Source organism: Microplitis mediator, chromosome 11 (genome assembly GCF_029852145.1).
Source record: "Microplitis mediator isolate UGA2020A chromosome 11, iyMicMedi2.1, whole genome shotgun sequence".
Classification (NCBI taxonomy): Eukaryota; Metazoa; Arthropoda; class Insecta; order Hymenoptera; family Braconidae; genus Microplitis; species Microplitis mediator.
Window position 1 is genome coordinate 14192101 of NC_079979.1, and position 23112 is coordinate 14215212.

Below are 23112 nucleotides of genomic sequence, written 5' to 3' on the forward strand. Positions count from 1 at the left end.
TTCGAAACTCGAAACAATAGTAAGTTTAAAACTTTTTGGAAACGTTTTTTTTTTTTATTGTATCTCAAGTTATTGAAAACTCATCTGCCAAAGGTTTATTTTAACATTTTTTACTTGTTCATAAAAAGTTAAGAAAATAAAAACTATCGAAAATTCTAAAAATGAATCTTACAAGAATTAACTCCTTCAAAGTTTCTTAAAAGTTGAAAAAACGTTCAGACTTAGCCTTAAAACTCTTTTTTAAGAAAATAAGAATAATTCCGGGAAAAAAATTTAGATTTGCCTAGATCAAATTTGATCAGGTCTAATCAAATTTCATCTGTGAATAGGTATAAACAAATCTGACTTGATCTGTTTAGATTAAAGTAGATCTAGGCTGACACAGCTTTCTGCTTAAAAATCAGTCTGTCTAAATCTGAACAGATCTATTTTGATCTGGGCAGACATAGACAAAATGCAGATCTAAACTTTTTTCCCGGGATATTAATATAATTTTTTGAACCCATCACTAAAAGAGTTCAAATTGAGCTCCAAGTTCGTACAGTTTAATTTTTAAAAGTTAAATTCAAGTTCTGAATTTACTAAAATTTGTCAGCTATTTTTATGGGGAAAATTTTTATTTTTTCCTTACATGAGTAATTGTAATAATTAACAAAAATAATAGGTAAAAAAAAATAATAATAATGGTGAATAATACAGTTCCATATTCCAATTCCGTATTTAATAATATTTTTTAAAATAATTTTATTTATACAATGGTGGGCGAAATTTTTACAAAAAAAAAAAAAAGAAAAAAATATAATAATAATTAAAACTAAAACCATGTATCACAGTCGTTAGAAAAGGCTTAGCTTACAGATTTAATTTTTCTTCTAAGTTATTAGTAGCCTGATCAAAACGATTGTATTTTTAAATGTATTTTTAAATACATAAATAAATAATTATTTTACAACCTGATTTAGCAGATTTAAAGTAACATTAGTTATTACAATATTCAATATAATATAATATAATATGTAATAGTAATTATAATAATAATAATATATATATATTTATATATTTATAAAAAGAAAAAAAGAAAAAACATTGTACTAAATTGATAAACTGCTCGCAATGCATTCAACGCATTAAAAAAATGATAATAATATACAGTAACGAGTTAAAGTAAGCGCAATATAATAAAAACAACACTCCACCTACATAACGAGTATTATTTAAAATGAAATTTACATTTTAATGTTTTATTTTATTTAATCAATAAACTTAAATCTAATACTACGTATTTATTTAAAATTTATTATTAATTCATTTAGAATAATTATTATTTTCTCTATCATGACGCGTTACAATGCGGCGTAGAGAAGTTATTATTAGCAGTCTTTTGATTTTATAGCTGATGAAAAAGATAAAATATATAAAAAATGTTGGGTAAGAATGTACCAGTGCTCTTCTCTAAACCACATGTATATCACACGCATACGTAGTATATATTAATATTTATAAATTATCATTGTAAATATATTATATTAATTTACTGATTTACTTAATTAATTAATTAATCATATAAATTTAGCTGCACTTTATTCACTCGGTAACAACGATAAACTCATGTAAATACATACAACGTAATGGGTACTTTTTATTTTGAAAAACTTTATACAAAAGTTTATTATAATAAAGTTTTAATAATAATAATTAAAAGATAATTAGCTACGGGTTATTATTATTTTATTAGCAATAAGTTTATCGCTGATGCCAAATTAATTTCTATCTTACCAAGTATGCATACACTGACAATAACAAGTCATTGTCTTTACTCATTTACATTTATTTATTTATTTTATTATTATTATTTTTAATTAGTATTATAATTAGCCGAATTCAAAAGTAAATAAATCGATCGCATTGTTATTATTTTATATGCAGACTTTTGTTTTATAATGTAGATATATACACTTGATACAATCTTCTTTATTATCTACTTTATACTTTAGAGAACCGCCGGCGGTATTAATCTAGTTGTTTATTATTATTATTATTATTATTATTATTTTTATTAATATTATTATTATTATTATTATTATTATTATTATGTGTTATTATTTATTTATGGACTTTATATAATGTATGCGTGTTAAATTAATGATATTTTTAAATATAATAATTATATTTATTAGTAAATTATGCGAATAAATTTATGTTTTATTAATAATATTTTTTAATTCGGTAAATACCTCCGAGAAACTAACAGTATAAGGAACAATGGCACTTGGAAACGGTAATTACCTCTTTTTTTTTTATATTTAAAAGAGGCAAAGCCGTGTTATTTTATGACAATTTTTTTTTATACCTTACTATTGACAATTAGATTATTTTTTATTATAATTTTTACTAATAAATAACGCGTTTGTCTTAATACACAACTAATTAATCAATTAACTAATTTCCTTCATATAAATTTATGATAAACTGATCCAAGTGTACATATAATTTAATTGCATTAATATTTTTTACACATGTACACTTGAGATCATGGAACTTTGGAAGTGTAGCATGAAAAAATATTTATAAATGTTATGGGTTGCTCGTAAAAAAAAATAATTCATTCGCAAATTGGTAAAAAAAACGTTTTTTTTTTTCTTTTTTTTCTAGTTATTTTCATTTTTTGACTTTTTTTTTTGGTTTTTTATATTTTTTTAACAACAAGTACACTTAACTTTGGTGGATTTTTTTTTTTAAATTAAAAATTTTGACTTTTGTCTACTTAACAAAAAAAAAAAAAAGCAATAAATTAATCAATAATTATATTGAAAATAAATTTAAGTAAAGTTGTAAATAAGGAAGATTATAAGAGGATATTTTTCCGACTATTAAAAAATATATATATTTGTGTGTATATATATATCTTATATATGTTGTGTTACATTTAAATTTAGTAATTATAAAATATGAAAGATATATTGGGTGAGGTCTGATTGAATTATATATTGACATTATTATTATTATAAAAATTTTGATTTATCCAAAATAATACTATATATGTTGTTTTAAAAAATCTTTTGTCCGATCATTGACATATTTATCGTCACGTTGTCTCTCAAATTTTTTTTCCAATTAATAATTAAACGAAAAACAAAAAAAAAATTAATAAATTTTTCGGATTATAAATAAATAAAAAATCATCACTGAATATGTAGACGAGCTTAAAAAAATAAATGACTTTGGAATGACTTAAAACGAATAATTTTGCCGTCTCAATGTTTGGGAAGCACACATTTAAAGACGTTAAATATAATTAACAATAAAATAATAAATAATTTTGATTATGTTTTAAATATAAATATTATTTTCGTTAATTAAAATGAAATATTAATTGTTTCTCTAATAATTGTTTTTAATTGAATTCCTTGAGTTAATTCTCTAGATGCTTGAGCACGACGATAAAGGACAGGACAATCCAATGATATACAGTCAGCAACATTACTATCGCGTCCAATACAAGACTGACAAATAGCTGTGACATTATCATTTATTCTTTCTAACCACCTTAATTTTTCGTGTAAAACAATAATTGTTTCTGTTGAATTTGACGTACAATCATCACAAATATTTTTATAAGATGCGCGACCACAACACATACAAACAATATTACCGAAATATTGAAATATAGTTTGTTTTTGTTTATCACTTGGTACAGCTGTTGGATTATTTAAAATGTAACGATGGGGCATTTCACGGTACCAAGTATTTACGTCAACACCCATAAGATTTAAACATCTATTAAGCGGTGGTATTATCACTCTTGTAACATAGTACGTACCATTTGGTCGCAGTCCAGGATCATTAATAACCTCCCACGGTGAACGCACGCAATGAATTAATGCTTGATTTGGTGGACCAGCAACAATAACATAACGTACACGCTCACCGTGACGCGGCAACGCTCGTGGATCTTTTTTCATTAGTCTGCGTGTTAGTTCAAGCGCTGGTACACATGCTTTCTCTTTGTATCCACGCAAACCGCGAAATTCTTTGGCAAATGTTAAATCTTGAAGTGATACTTTTCCATTTAATACTTTGTCCAGTTGTCTTGTTACGTATTGTTTTACCAATGACATGTCTTTTGTATCGAAAAGTATTTTTAACGATTTTTCCAGTATCTACAACAACAACAACAACAACAATAATAATAATAATAATTATTAATATTAATTATTATTATTATTATTACATATTTAAAATAATATACGGGAGAGCCGCGCAAAACGGGGTACTTAAGGAAATGCTAAGTTTTTGAGGACTCAAATAAGCTAAATTTTTTTTTTTAATGATAATCAAAGTAAATAGAAAAAAGTTTTAGTTGCCGTTGAAAAAAAAAATTTTCATTTTTGCGGGCAAAATGGGGTACCCTCTAAAAAAAGGAAAAAAAAAATTTTTTTTTGGATTTTAAATGAATTTGATTAAATTAAATTTTTTTGTAAGTAATTTACGTGAATAAAAATAATATTCCACATGATTATTGGATACAAAGAAAAAAAAAAAACTAAAAACCGCTTGACCCTGCAGGCCAGCCCCAAAACTTCCGTCTCAGGGAGCTCGAACACATTATTACTTGTAAATTTTCTGAGCTCTCCGAGCTCAAAAAACTGTTGGACCGAAAAAACACACATTTCAGTGAAAAAAAAATAATTTTTATCCGACGATATCTTTGGAACGAATGAACCGATTCAAGCGTTCTTGGTGACAATCGAAAAAGTTCACCAAGACTTACAACTGATCACATTTTGATCGACTCCAAAATCTAATCAATTTTAAGTCTTGGTGAGCCTTTTCGATTGCCACCAAGAGCGTTCAAATCGGTTGATTCGTTCCGAAGATATCGTCGGACAAAAAAAGTTTACACACACACATCGACGTCCACACACATACGCGCGGACGTCCAACCAGAAATAGTCAGAATAGCTTCCTAGGACCTCAAAACGTCGACATCTGATGAAAACGCGATTTTCGAAAATCGAACCGAAACCAATAACTTCCCTTTTTTAGAAAATTTGCAATTTCTCATACCGGGAATAATTTTTAATAGCTTTTATCATAAAACAAAGGTCATTAAAATTTTTAGCTCAATTATATTTACTAAAGTGATTTTGAAATTTTTAAAAAGCATTTAGAAAAAAAAATTTTTTTTTTATAAAATCTCGGGGGTAACCCGTTTTGCCCGGCCCTCCCTTATTTAATATTTTATTAACCTTTGAAACGGCTGGACAACCGTCTCTTCTCACAGTCTCGATTCCTTTTGCCAAATACGTTGGTTCTTTTTGATCCTGAGTCTCGTACATGTAACCGCAGTAACGTTTTTTAGTCTAAATAAAAATAAAAGAAAAAAAAAAACATGATTGGATTAGTAATTTATTGGAAGATTTATTTAAAATGATAAAAGAATAATTTACTTGTAATATTGCTGGATGTAAAACTTTTTCAAATTTAAGTTTGATCGGCTTAAGATTAGATGCAGTAACAGCGTCAGCGATTTCGTTGCCAATAATAAAAGCGTCGTCTTTAGATTTACCAGGCACAAGGATAAAAAGCGAATCGGTATCTCCGTAAACAACGCGTGCACCCCACTTGGGAGTTGATTCTACAAGCTTTATTGCGCGTTCAAGAGTTTCTTTAGCTTTACTAATAACACTATCTCCAAGCTGGAAACAAATAAATGAAACGATTAATCTGTTTGCCGATGGTATTGGTTGACAAACTAGGGAGGAAGAAAAGAAAAAAAAAAATTACCTCAATACACGGCATTCTGCCGCTGAAATTAGCAGCTGTGTAGCCGTAAGTAACATTAGCGAGGTATTTAAGTCCGTGTTGACGGGAATGCAAAACTCGTTGTAATAATTTATCATCTTTAGAATAATCTTTCATAGCTTTTTTAACCATCAATCTCGTTTCTAAAATTTCCGTAAGCATTCTTGGTAAAATACCATTACGTATTTCTGGCTTAACATAAGCCACACCACAAGGGGCATAATTAACTTTACCCTGTAATTTAATAGCTGTATTTTTTGGTACGCGTAGCAAGTAAGCACCGAATTTATAAGGTTGAGGTTGGCCAATATTTTCAATACGCCCTAAACATGTAGAAAAGCAATAATTGTGGGCAATAATGATGCTTGGATATAAACTTTGAAAGTCAAGTACGATAAGTGGATCACTGTAAAACATCGCCTCTGGCTCCATTATTAGTGGAAGTGCCTCCATAGCTCTCATAGATGCTCTTTGCAGTGGTGAAGGAGATACCGGAATGTAATTGAGTGGCTTTGCAAGCCGTAACATTATTGATTCAACTCGGTACTGCGAACCACGAGAAAAAACTTCGTAAAATTGGATTCCAAAAAGCCGAGCATGCTCACTTGTTCGTCCAATAATGTCAAGTTGTTCGAGAATCCTCAAGATACCTAAAACTTTAACACTGTAATGTTGAACAACTTTCCAACGTGATCTTGGGTTCTGCCTCTGTTTCTGCTTCTGCGTTTTCTCTTGCTCCTTCTCTTGCTCTTGCTCCTGCTCCTGCTCCTGCTCTTGCTTTTGTGGCGACGGCGGCTCAATCCACCAGTTAGATAATACTTTAAAGGACGGACAGGGAAGTCTCTCATTCATCACACTATACATAACATTTTCAAACGTATACGTAAGCAGCGCTATTTCACCTCTCATAATACGCCAAATGTCGAGGACAATACGACCCGGTAATTTAACATCCGCTAATGTATTAAGATCCGCCGGTTGAGATTCCCACTTACATTGTACGCTTGGGATACGAGAAATCCGTTTAGCTAAATCAATTCCAAGTCGTGATGCTCGTTTAAATATGTAACCCCATGACAATGATTCTATTTCCCAACCGATAAATATTTCGGGATCGATACGTGTTACTAAATTTATAAATGCTTTATATAATTCAACTTCATTTGATACAAATGTCGTGGTAAAAGGCAAATTTGATCCGTAGTCATAGCCGTAGTTATTTTTTCCTTCCGTTCCAATTGCTATAAAACCTAATTAATAACATTTATATATATAGTATTTTGTATTAATGTAAAAGAAATGAAATTACAATTATCAGCTATTTAAATTATCATTTTGAATTACCGTGTTCAAGTGGTTTAATTGAAGAGGTTGGTGGTACGTCACTCTGTACAGCGTAAAATAACGCAGAAATAGAATCATGTTGTGGATCTGGTAATAAATCATCACGAGTTACGACATGTACTTCTACACATAACACTGTTATAAATTGATACTGTAACAATAAAACAAAGAAATAAAAATTATAAGTGTATATATATAAATTTTTTTTTCTTTTTTTTTTTTGTCTCTTTTTTTAAGATTAATTTAAAAATTTAATAAAAAGGTAACAATAGACAAAAAAAGAGGTATTAAAAAAAATTCAATAATACGTACCCTCGTCAGGGCTTTCGCTTTCTGTCTATTCTCATTCTCCACATTACTTCTGTCTGAATGCGTTAAACATTCAATTTGTCCGCATGAAATTCCAAAATGTTTCGACTGTTCACTCTCTTTAAACAATTTCGATTTACCGAGTATACTTAATAAAGACGGATCAATATAATCGTCGAGGCTGTCGCCGACGGTATTATTAGAATTTTCGTTATAATTTTGTTGTATTAATAATTTTTTATCCCCTGAACTCTGATCTTTTTCAACAGCACTTGAACTATATACAGTAGAGCAAGAAGAAGAAGCGGAAGAAGCCTTTGGTGAATTTGAATTTATAATATTTTCTGTCGTTGTTTCAAGAATACTTGAATTAATATTATTTGAACGTTGCTCTGATTCAATTAACGGATTGTCGTATTTCTTATCTAGCTCTAGTGCTTCAATATCCACTTTAACTGTTTCTTCTTTTCTCTCATTCTTGTTATCATCTTTTCTTTCAGCTTTTTTACTTTTTTTAATCAAATACTCTCGTGCCCTGACCCACTTTATCACACTTGTCAACGAAGGAGGTAAAATTAAAGGTGTAATAACCACAGATGAATGTCCAGCAAGATTTTGTTTTATATTACATGATTTTAAAACTCCACGTGATGATGAATTAAATTCATTTATTTTCATTCTACGCCAGCGATTAATACCCGTAATATTATCAAGACTTGATTTAAAATATGATAAATCGGCTAATCCTTTACCAGGTACTTTTAATAATCTGTGAGCAAGCTCTTTGTGACCTGGCGCATCTGATTGATTACTAAAAAACGGCTGCAAGTTACGACACTTTGGTATACTATATAATTCCATTGTGTCGATTATTCTTCCAACAGACGGCGGTTTTAATTTTGGAATTATTTTCACTGGAAGTTGTGAGTTAGATAGATTTTTATTTTCTTGACTTGATGATAGATTTGTCTGTCTAGTAAGTTGGGAGCTCAAGTATTGTGTGAATGTAACATTACATATATCGTCATCATCATCATCATCATCATTTTCATTATCATCATTATTGACATCAGGTTGTGATAAAGGTGAAAAGTTAAGTTTAAAATTATCATTTGATTGCTCAAATATCACAGTATCATCATCACTAGATTTTTCTAATTCATTATTGAGCATTTGATCATCTTTATTTAATTTTTCACCCTTATTTTCATTATTTATATCATCATCTTCATTACACAAAGTTTTATCGAGTCGATTGTCCTCCTCAGTTGAAAAAAATAAATTTTTTCGTATATTTGATGTGTTGTCTTTAACACTTGGTGATACATCATAATTATATTTTTCAACAGAACAATAATTATCATTTGAAGCTGCAGCAATGCATTCATTACCAAAACTGGTACTGGGAATAGGGTTTAATCTATTTTAAACAATAAAAAAAATTTTTTTTTAAATTATTAATCATTCAAAAATATTTAATAAATAAAAAAATAAAAAAAAAAAAAAAAAAAATTAAGACTCACATTACCAACTCACCCGACTGTTGTTGTTTAACATTTGCCGTCACCACTTGAGAACTGTCTTCTGGAACTGAAAATTTTTTTTTTTTAAATTACCCAAACAAATTGTATCAACTAGAGCATAGAGAAAATATAAAAAAAAAAAAGTAATAATAATTACCTTGACGTTTGGTGGATGTCGCAGTGGAAGGAAGTAATCTCCTTGGTCTTCTTGGCGTGACGCAGCTGGTATTCTCATTACGAGCGTAATCCGTAGCATGATTATCAATCCGTGACTGATCAGGATAAGTTTCCGCGACTTTCCGTACTTTAGGAGACGTGATAATTATTTTTAACGGTGTGTAATTACCAGACAAACCCGAACTCTTTAACATACTTGTCCTACTAGGTGAATGGTAAGATTTTTTAGTTGCGGTAGATGGTGTAGCACGTTTAGGTGTACGTCTATTTAATGAACGTTCTTGAACTCGTTCACATAAATCCCTTCCTTCCGCATTAACTCTATCTCTACTATTTTCTTCTTCATCGCTGCTGATGTTTTTACGTTTACGAGGAGTTACTATTGCCTCGCGTTCAATGTGCTTTCTGTGTTTATAGTCACAAACACGTTTTTCCCGGGATTCAAGAGTTATATCCGTATCCGATTCAGAATCACTGGAGCTCAAATCCGCAGCACCATCGTATGCCGGTATCGTAAATCGATTATTTACGTCGGTCTTGAAACGTTTCCCAAATCTATTACTTTTAAAACGACGCGTGTAACCGTAGTATTTAAGTATACTGGGCGTAAGTCGTTGTAGCATAACACGTGGTTGTTGTAATTGCATGAACCCAGTCGTAATGTGAGGGGGTTTCCACCCGCATCCTTGTGGTTTCAACGGATACAATCCAATACCCTCGAGGAATTTTTCTTTGGCCTGTTTACTGATAAATTCTTGATCACTGACTGCCACGCGGGTAAATACCATACGCTGATCAATACTAAGTGTATGAATTTTATTACGATAACTCGTTAACATTCTGTATGTTCGAATTAATCGATTGTTGTAGGAGCTTTGCATTGATGTTGTTAATAATGAGGATGAGGATGAGGATGATGATGGTAATGGCTGTTCAGAAGAAGAAACAATACTATTATTTTTAATAATATTATTTGAATTTAAATAGGATTGCTTTGGTAAACAATTATTATTCCGTTTACGTTTGCATGTTGATTCAAAAGATCGAGATGATTCTTTCTCAGTGAATTTTATAAAAAGTTCTTCAACTAAACGAGATTTTTCTTTTATATTCTTATCAACTGGTATTGTAGATTCATCTTGAACTGTAACATCCTTTAGGTTCTTATCTAACTTACTTTCCATTTCCTGGATATTGTCCAAAGAAAACTGTTGCTGCTCTTTAATGTCACGGTTAAATTCGGTTTTTGTTGATTTACTACTATTTTGTCCTGATACAGAAGTGAATTTCGTTGCCAACTCTTTAACTCGTTTTCCCGATTTTTTAGTAGCTAAAGTAGCAACAGTAGCAGGAATAACAGCAGCAGGAGCAGCTGCAGAAGTAGTATCAGCACTTGAAGTAAAAGTTGTAGTAGTAAGAGTAGTAGTAGTAGTAGTAGTAGTAGTAGTAGTAGTAGTAGTAGTAGTAGTCGTGGTAAGAGGAGTAGGAGGATTAGATGATCTTATCCTTGGGACATCTTTAATTGGGTTTATATCTTTAAACGTGGTCTTTGAATATTTCTTATTTCTTTTATCATTTGATGTCTCATTTTTATTTCTTATCACACCGTTTACGTGAAATAAATTATCTATATCCGCATTATTGCTATTAAAAATATCATTTTTTTCAATTATTTTATTTAGTTTTTTTTTATTCAATTTATCGGAAAATTGTTGATGTAATTTTTCCTCTGAAACAAATATGACATCATTTTCACTTGATGATTCATCACTATCTGATATAACTATTATCTCATCATCGTATTTTTTATTAGAACTATTGCTATTTATTAATACCCCATTAAGTTTTGTTTCATTGTCATTTTTATTACCAATTGATTTATTGCACTCTATTATATCACCTCTTTTTACAACCACACTAGATAGCTCTTCTTTATCTATTATTTTTTTATTATCTTGTTTTTCAACATCTTTTACTTTTTCAACTTGCTCTTTTTCTAATTCTTGATTTTCAACCCCAAGTTTTTTTTCTTCTTCTGTTATTTCTACTTCTACCTCTGCCTCTGCTTCTACCTCAACCTCTGCCTCTGTCTCTGTCTCTACTTCTACCTCTACCTCAACTTCTGCTTCTGCTTCTGCCTCTGCCTCTGGTTCTACCTCTACCTCTTCCTCTTCCTCATCCAATACCACCTCCGGCTCCTCTTCATCACACTCACCCTCTGTTTCACCCGCACCCTCGTCACCCTCGCCGTCACCCTCTCTTTGCTCTTCCTCTTCTTCACTCTTCTCATCAAAATTTATTAGAGGTACTCGTGTATTTGTCTCGAATATAAATACCTGATCATCAAATCTAACACATTTTTTAACTCCTGATGAATTTAGTAATTTTTGTTTCGTTGAATTCGCATTACTTGCTTCGCGAGCAGATTCCAAATCAGCTACACTTGAATCACTTTTCTTTTTATTACAATTACCATTACTATTATTACTATTCAAATATTGATTAAATCCGTTCAAATTAATACGAATCAAACGAACAGATAGTTCACGGCACCGATGCACTGATTCCTTTGAAATATTTTTTACACTTAAATCATCACTGTAATCTTGTATAATTTCCGATTCTACAGTATCAATATTTGATTGGTCTTCTGGTTGATGTTCATGTTCATATTTATCATCATCTTCTTTTTCTAAATCTTTATCTCTCCTAAAGATTGAATTACTTGAATTTAAACACTCATGATTATCACTTAGATTTTCTTTTTCACTATTAAACAGTACTTGTGGTGAATCTTCTTTTAAACTAGATTTTATTTCTTGTTCATTAGAACAGTGATTATCAGTAGCAGTAGAAGTAGATTCAAACGTAGATTTCTCAACAGACGATTTAACTTTCTCATTTACCTCAAGTACTTCGCAATAAGAACCGGCAGCAGCAGTAGCTGTAACAGTACCACTAGTTGTGATTTTATCTTTGATTTCTGGCTCGAGTAAGTTAACGTACGTTTTTTCATTTGTCAATTCAGTATCTTTTTTTTCATCACTGTCATCAGTTTCCAAAGTTAATAAAATATTTTCATTGTTTGAATTACATTTGTTGGTAATATTATCGCTGGTATTTGTGATTGCTTCAACTTTATTACTGTGGGTGTTATTGTCTCCAACAGTCGTTGATATTTCATTTGACTGAGATAAATAATTGCTTTGTTTGTCAGCCTCAGCTTCAGCATCAGCATCTTCACCTTCATCATCTACTATTGAATTATTGTCAACAATGGAATTTAATATAGGTACAGAATTAATACTTTTATCTTCATAATTACTGATTGCATTTATTGATTTTTCAATAGTTACTATAATATTATCCATTATTTTAATTACCTCTAAATCAATTTTTACGTAACTATCATTATCAATAACACTTTCAATAGATTTATTTGATTGTTTGTCATTTTCATTTAATATTTTAATTGAATTATTAATATTACCATCATTAATATTCATGAGCAAATTATTTGAATTATTTATCTCAATATTTTCAATAGACATTTTAAGATTTTTATGTTGAGTCATAACACAGTCTGAGATAATTTCATTTTGTGATTCTTTATCATCACTTAAGTTGTTTTCGTACGTTTTAATTTTATTTTTATAATCACTTGTTACTAATTCCATTTCTTTTTCTGATTCTTCTTGATTAATACCAGCATCGTTGATGTTGTCATCGTCATTATCATCGATTTTCATAACTTGTTCATTAAATTTATCATCAATTTCATTATCAGGTTTAATTATAACGGGATTATCAGGAAGCTCAGCCTCAATTTTCGATAAATTAATAAATTGTTCCGAATCTAATAGAGGATTTTTATCATTACCATCATAATTATTAGCAGCTACAGTGCTTTCATTATTATTTTTAATTATTTTATTGGTTTCTTTGTGTGGTACTTTGTTCTTATAGATTCTTCGTATTATGGAAATTTTATTGGGTGAATACTTAGATTTTGATACTGCTTTGTCATCTTCAACTGTATTAATATTATCCACAGAAGACCGATAATCTTTTGATGATGGCAACGATGATGATAATGATTGATTATTGAGTGCATCATCAAGATTAATATCATTTAATATGAGAACGGAATTTATCATTTGAATAATTTGTTCTTCATCAAAGTAATCTTCTAAATTCAATTGTTCTGCACTAGGTAAATTATTTAGCATTGCGGACGTGGCAAATTCTAATGCTGACAAAGACGACGACGATGGCGACAACGAGGACGAAGAAGAAGAAGAAGACGATGATGATACATAATTGCACTCATTTGACGTATGATCTCTAGTATTGAATTTCCCTGTGTTGATTGAGTTAAATGAATTGGGCGTCGGTACAAATTCATTTAACTTTAATGTATCACCCAGACTTTTTATATCTTGTTCAACTTTATCCGGTTCCGTGATAGTCGTTAATGTAGATATAGTATCATTTAAATCATTAAATTGATCGTTTATCAAATTATTATCTAAAACTTTATCAGGCTCAGCTGGTGTTTCTGGTGAATGAGAAGTAAAAGGAGGAATATGAGCGGAAGGAGATATTCCAACAGATATTTCAGCCATTGAACTTTCAGTTATCGTCTCCAATGATTTCTTTTGTGAACTTTCCGAGTTAGAATCCTCTTCAAATAGACATTGCGGTATTTCTTGACTGATTGCATCGATAGTATAATTCTTACTCGCATAAAAATTAGCTTCTGCGATAGCATTAGTATATAGTTCTGATTCATCGGTTGAATTTTCTGTACAATCAGCCAACGATATTCTTTCCTCTTCGACAATGCCACCGGCGGCTGTATCAAATATCTCATTAGTAACTGCTGCTACATCATCATTGTCCTTGTAAATTGAATCGCATAAATGTACATCAAGTGTCGTATCAAACTCACTGAATTGTTGTACTTCTGTCGTATTTGAAATTACACTTTTATCATTAATAATATTATTATTATTATTTTTATTACTATTATTATTATTATTGTTATTATTATTGTTATTATTGTTAATAAACGAATCTTCCGCTACTTCGGGCGATGTCGTATCGACTTCAGGCTCATAAACTGATTTAACAGAACTAACTGGTGCAGAATATATTTTTATTTTGTACGTTTTTGGAAGTGTCTCGACATGTCGTATAACTATAGGCTTTGCTCGTAGAACTGGAATTTTCCTATCAATATCTTCATCATCATCAGCTTCAGATGCTATTGACTTGGCGGTTAAAAATCCAAAATCAATATTTTTTCTACTAATTGAACACCATATTTCTGGTCGTTTACGTGGTTGCATTGATTCTGACTGAGATGATGAAATTAAATTCAATTGCCCATTAGTAATAGAACAAATATCTGTAAATTCATTATCAATTATTGTCGTTGATGCAGTAGTAGTAGTAGTTTCTGTATTATTAACCTGACTACGTAAACGCGGCTTATGTATTATTGATGACGAAGACTTTGAAGAGGGCGAAGACGTAAATAGATCAGTACTTTTTTCATTGTGTATCTTAGATTTTTTATTAATACCATTGGCTATTACTTTTTCATTCAAACGTTTTATTTTCTTTAGTCTTCTACGCTTACTTTTCATCCCACGCGGCTGAACAAAGTTCTCGTTAAAACTTTCATCTAAATTACTTTTATTTTCGTCCTTTATTGAAACAGTACTGTGACTTCTGTTTCCCAATTTTAAAATAATTGACCGTTTCTTTTTACTCGCAGTACCGTCTTGAGACATCTCTTCAAAAACTCTTTTTATTATAACCGGGCCGTCATTTTTTTGTTCCTGATCTGGCCTTTGTTTTATTGTTGTTGTTGATATTTTGTTATTATCTGTAAGCTGATCGTGGTTTTGTGTCGATGATATTTGTGATGATTGCGTTGATGTTGAATCATATCCACTTGGATTATTATTATTATTATTATTTAATAAAATATTAGTTTTTTTAATATTATTAGTATCATTATCATAAATATTTTTATTTACTTTAACTACATTCTCATTCTCACAATTATTATTATTATTATTATTATTATTATTATTATTATTATTATTATATAAATTAACTAATTGAGCTGGCGAATTAACTTTATCTATATTTTTAATAATATTACAATTATTATCATTGGTCATGTCAATTTCACTACTGTCACAAGTGGAATTAACAATATCAATGTCTTGTATCACAACTGAGGATGTTTCTTGGCTCGCTACAGTATGCTTAGGTTTAGGTTTAGATTTAGATTTATTAATAACAATATTAAGCTTATCTAAAAACACTATTGGCAAACGACAACAGTCTTTAGTGCATATTGAGGTTGATATTGCTGGTGCAGTACCACGTTTTCGTTTATCAATAACCCAAACTTGATCCACCGTAAATACATAATCTCTTACAAAAGCATTACGATATGATGAATAAAGACAGTGTCGATGTTTTGATTGCCCATAGGGTACTCCACTGTGTGCACTCTCTGATGAATAATAAGATAAATAACGTGGCTGTTGATTAACAAAAACTTTATTTTTTTTATCAGATAGATTATTATACGTTTCGTCTAGATTTACAAGCGCACCAGATAAATTTTCCATTTCATCGTTGCAAGTATACGCTCCTGAACTTTCAACTTCTCCTGAGGTATTTACATGTCCAATAAGATCACTCGGTGAAAAATTACTCGGGATACTTGGTGAATAATCATCGAGTGAACACGGTGATTTAGTCGACTTTTCTTTAATACCAGACGTAAAGGAGCTAGTTTTAGTTGTAGTTCTTGAAGCGAGAACAGCAGAAAGACAAGTATTTTTAGTAGTAGTAGTAGCAATAGTTTTTGTAGTAGTAGTAGTACAAGTAAGACAAGTATTGTCATCTGAATTTTTAACATTCCGAGACTTTTCAATAAATACTTTAATTTTCTCAGTCGTACCAGTACGATCTGTAGCTTTTATTTGTCTATTACTATTGCATCTCGTTGTATTATTATTTTTATTGACATCTTGCGGTAAAGAATCTATCAAATTATTTGGTAAATTGTCAGGAACTCGCGCTACCATATTATTATCACTTGGAAATACTTGATTAGCTAAATTAGCTGGACCACGTCTGAAATAACCACGCTTACGTGCCATCATTGATTCACTCAACGTTGGCCGTCTCAATATTTGTTTTCTCGTTCTTACAAAACCTTTTTTCTTCAGCACACGTTTCGGAATAAACTTCAAGTCCTGTAACTCCTCCCATCTAGCAACTAAATTACAATTATAATCAGAACTATCAGCACTATTGAGCTGCCTGCTGGTAAATTCTTTGCAGTCATCGTATTTATTTTTCAATACTTTAGCCTCAGGTTCTTGTATATTGGGCGTTACATTTTCTGATGATAAATTGCAACTAGTGTCATTTGTTGCTAACAATGTTGCGGTTGTTGTTGTTGCCGTTGCCGATACTTGAGTTGGTGTATTTAATTGTTGACTCGGTGTGTTTGAGTACACTTGACCACACTTTTCGTTATTATCTAATCGCGCATTATGATTATCAACACTATCACTGTCACGAAAATTTTGATAAGCTATTGGTACAAGTTCACTACCTAGCAAACTATCATATTGATCTTTAAGTTCTGTTAAATCAGATTTATCCATTTCAGCAGTTTGTGTAAAACAAGGATCACCATTTAACACTGTTTCTAATGGTACACACTCATTATTATCATTACCAACAACTAAATTAACACCTATGGACGTATCATCATCATCATCACCTTCAAGTAGTGCATTTAAACCCAATGCATTTTCATAATCAGAACCAAATTCAGATCCCAATAATTCAAAATTCATATTTACAAACTCGTCAATATTGTCAGCATCAGTTGGTAAATAAAAGGACCATGCATCTTGTTGTGACATTGGTGAACAATTTGATGATGAAGTACCCTCTTCCATTATAAATGCTTCATCATCATTACAAGGTAAACCTGTGTTAAATACACGGACTCTGTTGTTATAATCCGCTGTTGAAATTGGAGCTTGATATTCCGGTATACGTTTAACTTGATGATCATACTTGATAATGTTTTCATCCTCCTCAGACTCGAGAAAGCTCAATAGATCACCAGCACCATCCAATTGCGGAAGCTGAGATTCCTCCGAGTTTAGACTCTCGGCGTCCGTTCTATCGGACCCGATAATAGGTCTATTAATATTTGTTGTTTGAGTTACATTAATAGAAGCGTTATTGTTATTATTATTATTGTTAATATTATTATTAATTAACTCTATATTATTAACAGGAACAAGTTGACTAGGTGACTTGTCGGGGTTTGAGTCCCATGGACTCATTGAATCGATATCCAAACACGTTAGATTGAAATCAATAACATCGTCATCTTCGTTATCACTCTTTATTTCATCGTTATCAAAGGCCGAAGTTTGTGTACCAAGAATACTATCGTTATCCACAGATCCATGTTTCTCAGAGTCACGCGCTAGATCCATAAGTATTTCAATTAATGGTATGTCTTCAGAATCCACTGAAAAATAAATGAATAAATATTATTTTAATTAAATAATAAAATTATCCAGTGATTTTGTAATATTGAATTTATATATAAATGAAATAAAATTATAATAATTAATGAATTAATAAACAAATAAAATGAATACTTACAAATACTGGTTTCGTTAGTTAATTGAGAAGTTTTAGATTCTTGTGAAAGTTTGGTAGAATTGAGACTTGAAGTTTCGTTTATATGCTGAGTCAAATTTAAATTTTGCGAATTTAAACTCGGTAAATTAGAGGCATTCATCAGTTGATCGTCGTCCTGTGTTTCAATCGGATATGACGATTGATTTAAACTAGGAGAAGAGTACGAGGACGAAGGCGAGGACGCGGATGAAAGTGTACTTTCATCACACTGCGATACCATATAAAGTCGGCGATTGAATCTTTGCTGTTGATACAAATCATTGTCTGTGAGACAATAAGGTGGCCGTGCTGGACTTTTTGGGTTGACAAGTTGAGAATCTTCACAAGCAAGGCCAGCTTGTGCTCTTCTAGCACGTTCTTCTTCCCAAATTGCCGCAAGTCCTGGATTCAACTCAATTCCCCGTTCCAAGTCTTGTCTATTTAAGATATCTGATACTAAAGCGTCTACCTCTAATTCACAAATACTTTGTCGTTCAACACACGCTGGAAGATAATCAAGTTCATCGACCGGCGTAATTATACCACCACAAACACCGCCACCACTATTACTGCTACTACTAGTAGCATTTGATGATTTAAACTCCGAATGAGATTCCGTAATGCGCCGACGATATTTCACACTTGATAAATTGATCATACTCATTCCGTGTAAATTGTAATCCATCATGAATTGAAGGATAAACGGTATGTGGGCCTCGTGTGGTTGAAAACTTTGATTCAACACCGATCCATTCTGTAAATAGGATTCGATTTCGGGGTTTATTAATATTAATAATTATTTAAGTTAAATCGGATTTCATAAAAAATTATTTAGAGCAGACGAATAAAAAATGAGGAAAGATGATGATGAATAATTTTAAGAAGAAAAGTTATCTTAAAAAAAACTAGAATGTAAGTTAAATATTAATGATTAACTCTGTGAATAATGTCAAGGTAATTTATTATTGACTGAACTCACTTGTAGCAAATCGATAGCTTTCTTCATTATCGCTGGATTATAAAAAGATACTTTGAAGAATTGATGTTCTCTCCGATGATAACCGTAAAATGGTCTACGTAAATAAATAAACAATAATAAAAATAAAAATTATAATAACAATAATGATAGTAACTGTCTGTATTGATTGCTAATAACACAATAAACAATAACGTGTGTTATAAAATAATTGTTTAGTGTTTGCATAATAGTTTGACTTACATTCCAGCAACTCGATGTACTTGATAGACATGCTGTGTGTTTGAGTTCGCCGATCCTAGGGATATATTGATCGCTGCATCCAAGGATGCAGCTATTCTATAGGCAAGGCCATCAGCATTATCATCCCCCGTGAATGGTACGTACAGGTATGGAAACACCCCATGTATGTGTAAACATGTCTTTTCACCTATTTTAATTACAGGCAATAATTTATCAATATTAATTATAAACTTTAATTTTAATAATTAAATTTTTATGACAATAATTATGAGAAAGTTCATTACCTGTAGAAGTTGTACCAAACACACGTACAATAGGTACATGTTTTATTTCAGTTCCACGAAATTCTGAGAATGTTGGATCCAGCTGAGGCAATGGCGTTGCCTGATAGCTGTCCGCATTAACCAAACGCACGGAAAACATTTGTTTTTAATGCCTGGAAAAAACTAAATTAAAAATTTCATTAAAAATTTTATATCCAATCACACAAAATTAATCTAGTATTCAAATAAATATTTATATAAATGTGATTCTGAAGTTAGCAGACAACTAACAATTTTCGGATTTTTTTTTCAACAATTTAATTAAAAAGAAAAAAAAATATGCACTTGTAGAAAATTAAAAAAACTATGAGTGGAATTTTCCGAAATATTTTTTTTTTAATTTATCGTTTTTAAAAAAAAGTCAAAAATGATTTGACGACGGCTAATTTCAGTGAGTGTAAATGTAACTGACAATTGGAAATTTTTTAATTACACATAAAAAAATGAAACAATTAAAATAATAAAATTTAAAAAAATGCATGTACTAAATTTTGAATTGTCTAAACATGCATTTTTTTATTTTTATTTTATAAACATTTCCATTTATTATATCAAAAGTTTTAAAAATTCTCAGATGTCCGCTAACTTTACTATCATAATTTTTTAAATTTAGAATAAATAAATAAAACATAATTAGAAAAGAAATTAAAAAATGCGTATTTGAAAAGTAGAAAAATCAGTACGCGCATTTTTTTTTCATTTAATTGTTTTAATTAACTTATTTATTTATTTAAAATTTACAAATTGTCTTATATCTGCTCCATTTACACTCATTAATTTCCGTATCATTATATAGTTATTTATATTGATACAGATGTAGATATAGATATAGATATAAATGTAAATGTATACAAATTATAAATAGAAATATTTCTCACTTAAATGTTAATACATTTTTAAATATTTATTTATTAATAGCGTCAGGCAATCTTGAACAGAGATGTATAATTTTCATTGACAAGCATGCGTTATGTCATCCATTATCTTTTATTTGTGTCGAATCATGGGGGCCTTGGGTTTCATCGAGTTTGAATTATACCATAAACTTAATACTTAATTTTTTTATTTTACTAAAACTACTAACTCGCATCGCCGTTTCTTTTATTTCATTTGGTTTGGTATTTTTATGATCGATAACAAGAATAAGAGTAAAAATAAACACGCGATTTATCAAATCGTGATATTAAATAAAACAAAAAGTACAGTGTGTCATAAAGTGGATAAACTTTACGGACGGAAATGAGATAGTGTAATTGTAATCGTAATGATAATGGTAATGGCAATGGCAATTTTAAATAGTTAAATTTTCTCAAGTGCTATTACGGATAAAAAAAAAAGACTAAAAAGACTGGCGTGTTTGATTTCAGTTAAACAGCATTTTAATTAACTAATTTGAAAATTTAAAAAAAATAAAGAAAGAAAATTATTGTCATACATTCATTACCAGTGTCCTACTAAGTAACTAACAGTATATAAAAAAATAAAAAAACATATTTCTAAAATTATTACTTTTTATCCTATTGCTCTTTTTTTTTATCCGCTTTTTGTCTTTCTCTCAGTCTAGAATTTTATTCAACTCGCAGACTTTTTTGCTCCGTTAGTATCATTAATCATCGTCACTCGTACGTAAATTTTTTTTATTATAAATTTTGACATTTTCCAGAGAAACAGTTTTGTAAATAAACTTGTCAATAATTGACATTATGATAACGTGCATTCATAATACGTCTATTGATTAATTTTAAATAAAAGCCAGCGTCTAATTTAAAACATTGCACAGGTGAACGAAGACAGTATACAATGAGAAACCCAAGATGAAAAAAAAAAAGATAAAAAAATAAGAAAAAAAATAAAAACAAGAGTAGTAAAAAAAAAAACTACGACCAACTACCAGCGACGACGAGTACGAAGACGAAGACGAAAGGAGAATAAGAAGAAGTAGCGTTTTATTTGCTAATATGTCTAATAAAATAACAAAACTCTGCAAGTAGGGAATTTTTACAACTTTTTTATGTCCAGAAAAATATAAAAATATTTTTTCTTGATAGATAATAAAATTTTATAAAAGTTATTCCTGCTCCAACCAAACCCTACCAATAATAGTTATCTTTTTAGTAACATTTACAATATATATTATACTTATAGATATAAAATAAAATCACAAGCGACATTTCAGTGTAGAGTAAACTAGAACAATCCATTATAAGAATGTCCGTCAAGCTGCTGATGCCAATTAACACCTGAATATCTTAATATATCAACAACCCTAACGGTTTTAATATTAATAATATATGTTAGATAAATAAAAATATACATAATTAAATAATTAGTTAATTAATTAAAAATAAAATCTCACCTTATTACTATCTAATAGACATGACTCCGCGTCTTATGCGGCACATCTGCAATAAAAAAATGTGAGCGTAAAATCGCGCACAAACGTTTGCCGAGGAAAAAAAAATTTCTTTTCTTTTTTTTTCAACTGCTTCTTTTATTTTGGCTTACGACATAAAACAAACGTGTTGTGTGAACAGAACACGTATGCTATATATCTATATATACATATATATATATACACATTAAAGTAACCACGGCAGAGTTTCAATATTGTAATAAATATATATTACCACCCAGTGTTCTAGTATTCTCAACCTGACATATTATATTTTCATTACAACCGGTGTATCAAAGAACCTTGGATTATTATCACGGATTTTAAATAATACGATTAAATTAACCATATTCAAAATATAAAATATCCATGAGTATGAATGTAACCATCAGACAAATTTCAAATTATAAATAATTAAAAAAATAATATTTATAAATAATACAGTTATTAATTTATAAATTTTTTAATGCGCACTTTTTAAAAACTTTATTTCATAAATTATTTACTCGATTTATTAATCAATTTAAATTTGTCTGATATCTGATGTCTGCTACACTCACACTTATAGAAAGGAAATGAATTTAAAAATTAACCAGCAGTTATACGGATTATACTCCGTTAATTTAATACCTTTTTAATTTATTATTATTTTTTTTTATTGCATTCACTACTATACACACCTCGTACTCATAAGCTTTCTCCGTCTTTCTTTTTATTCTCACAACCTTTTTTTTCACCTTTCTCAATCTCGTGTTCACTTCACTGGTAAATGTACTGAGTATAAGTACAAGTAAAAATATAATAATAATAATAATAATAATAATAATAATAATAATGATAACAATATTGTATGTTGTGCATGCACACACAACAGCACTAGGAAGGTTTAGGTTTTGTGGAGCAGAGTGTAGAGATGAGAACAACACGGCACAGAAAAAAAATAATTTAACACTTTCAGTAAAGATAAAAGTGAGTGAGTATCCAGTGTATAAAACTCAAAGTGTAATGTTAACAACCGTACGTACATCTATTGGCTGGTGAATATACCCGTCGGTGAGTAAATTTTAACGTTATTCTGTTCGCGACAATGTTCTTATGTTGAATGTGTGTTTACGAGCGTCCTCTTCGACGAATCGGTACGCGCACGCGCAATTTTAACATTTCGTAGAGATATGATATCGTAGTATTAGTTATTGTTGTTACATGTAGTAGTAGTAACATATAATTTGTGTAAGGCCGCTGCCCTTCTCCAAAATACAATCATCGAGAAAGGAT

The 23112-nt window shown here is 30.1% G+C and overlaps 1 protein-coding gene across 1 annotated transcript; it reads right to left on the minus strand.

Moving 5' to 3' along the window:
- Window positions 1-691: 691 nt before the first annotated feature.
- Window positions 692-22901, minus strand: LOC130677839 (uncharacterized). The gene is made up of 14 exons (XM_057484714.1): window positions 22518-22901; window positions 21802-21847; window positions 19407-19568; window positions 19123-19309; window positions 18883-18976; window positions 17886-18657; window positions 9139-17748; window positions 8982-9048; window positions 7462-8878; window positions 7150-7300; window positions 5788-7055; window positions 5451-5699; window positions 5250-5363; window positions 692-4160 (listed from the first exon to the last, which is right to left on the minus strand). Exons 3-14 carry the CDS (start codon window positions 19543-19545, stop codon window positions 3357-3359), a joined length of 13872 nt encoding a protein of 4623 aa, XP_057340697.1. The 5' UTR covers window positions 19546-19568; window positions 21802-21847; window positions 22518-22901; the 3' UTR covers window positions 692-3356.
- Between the last annotated feature and the right edge of the window lie 211 nt (window positions 22902-23112).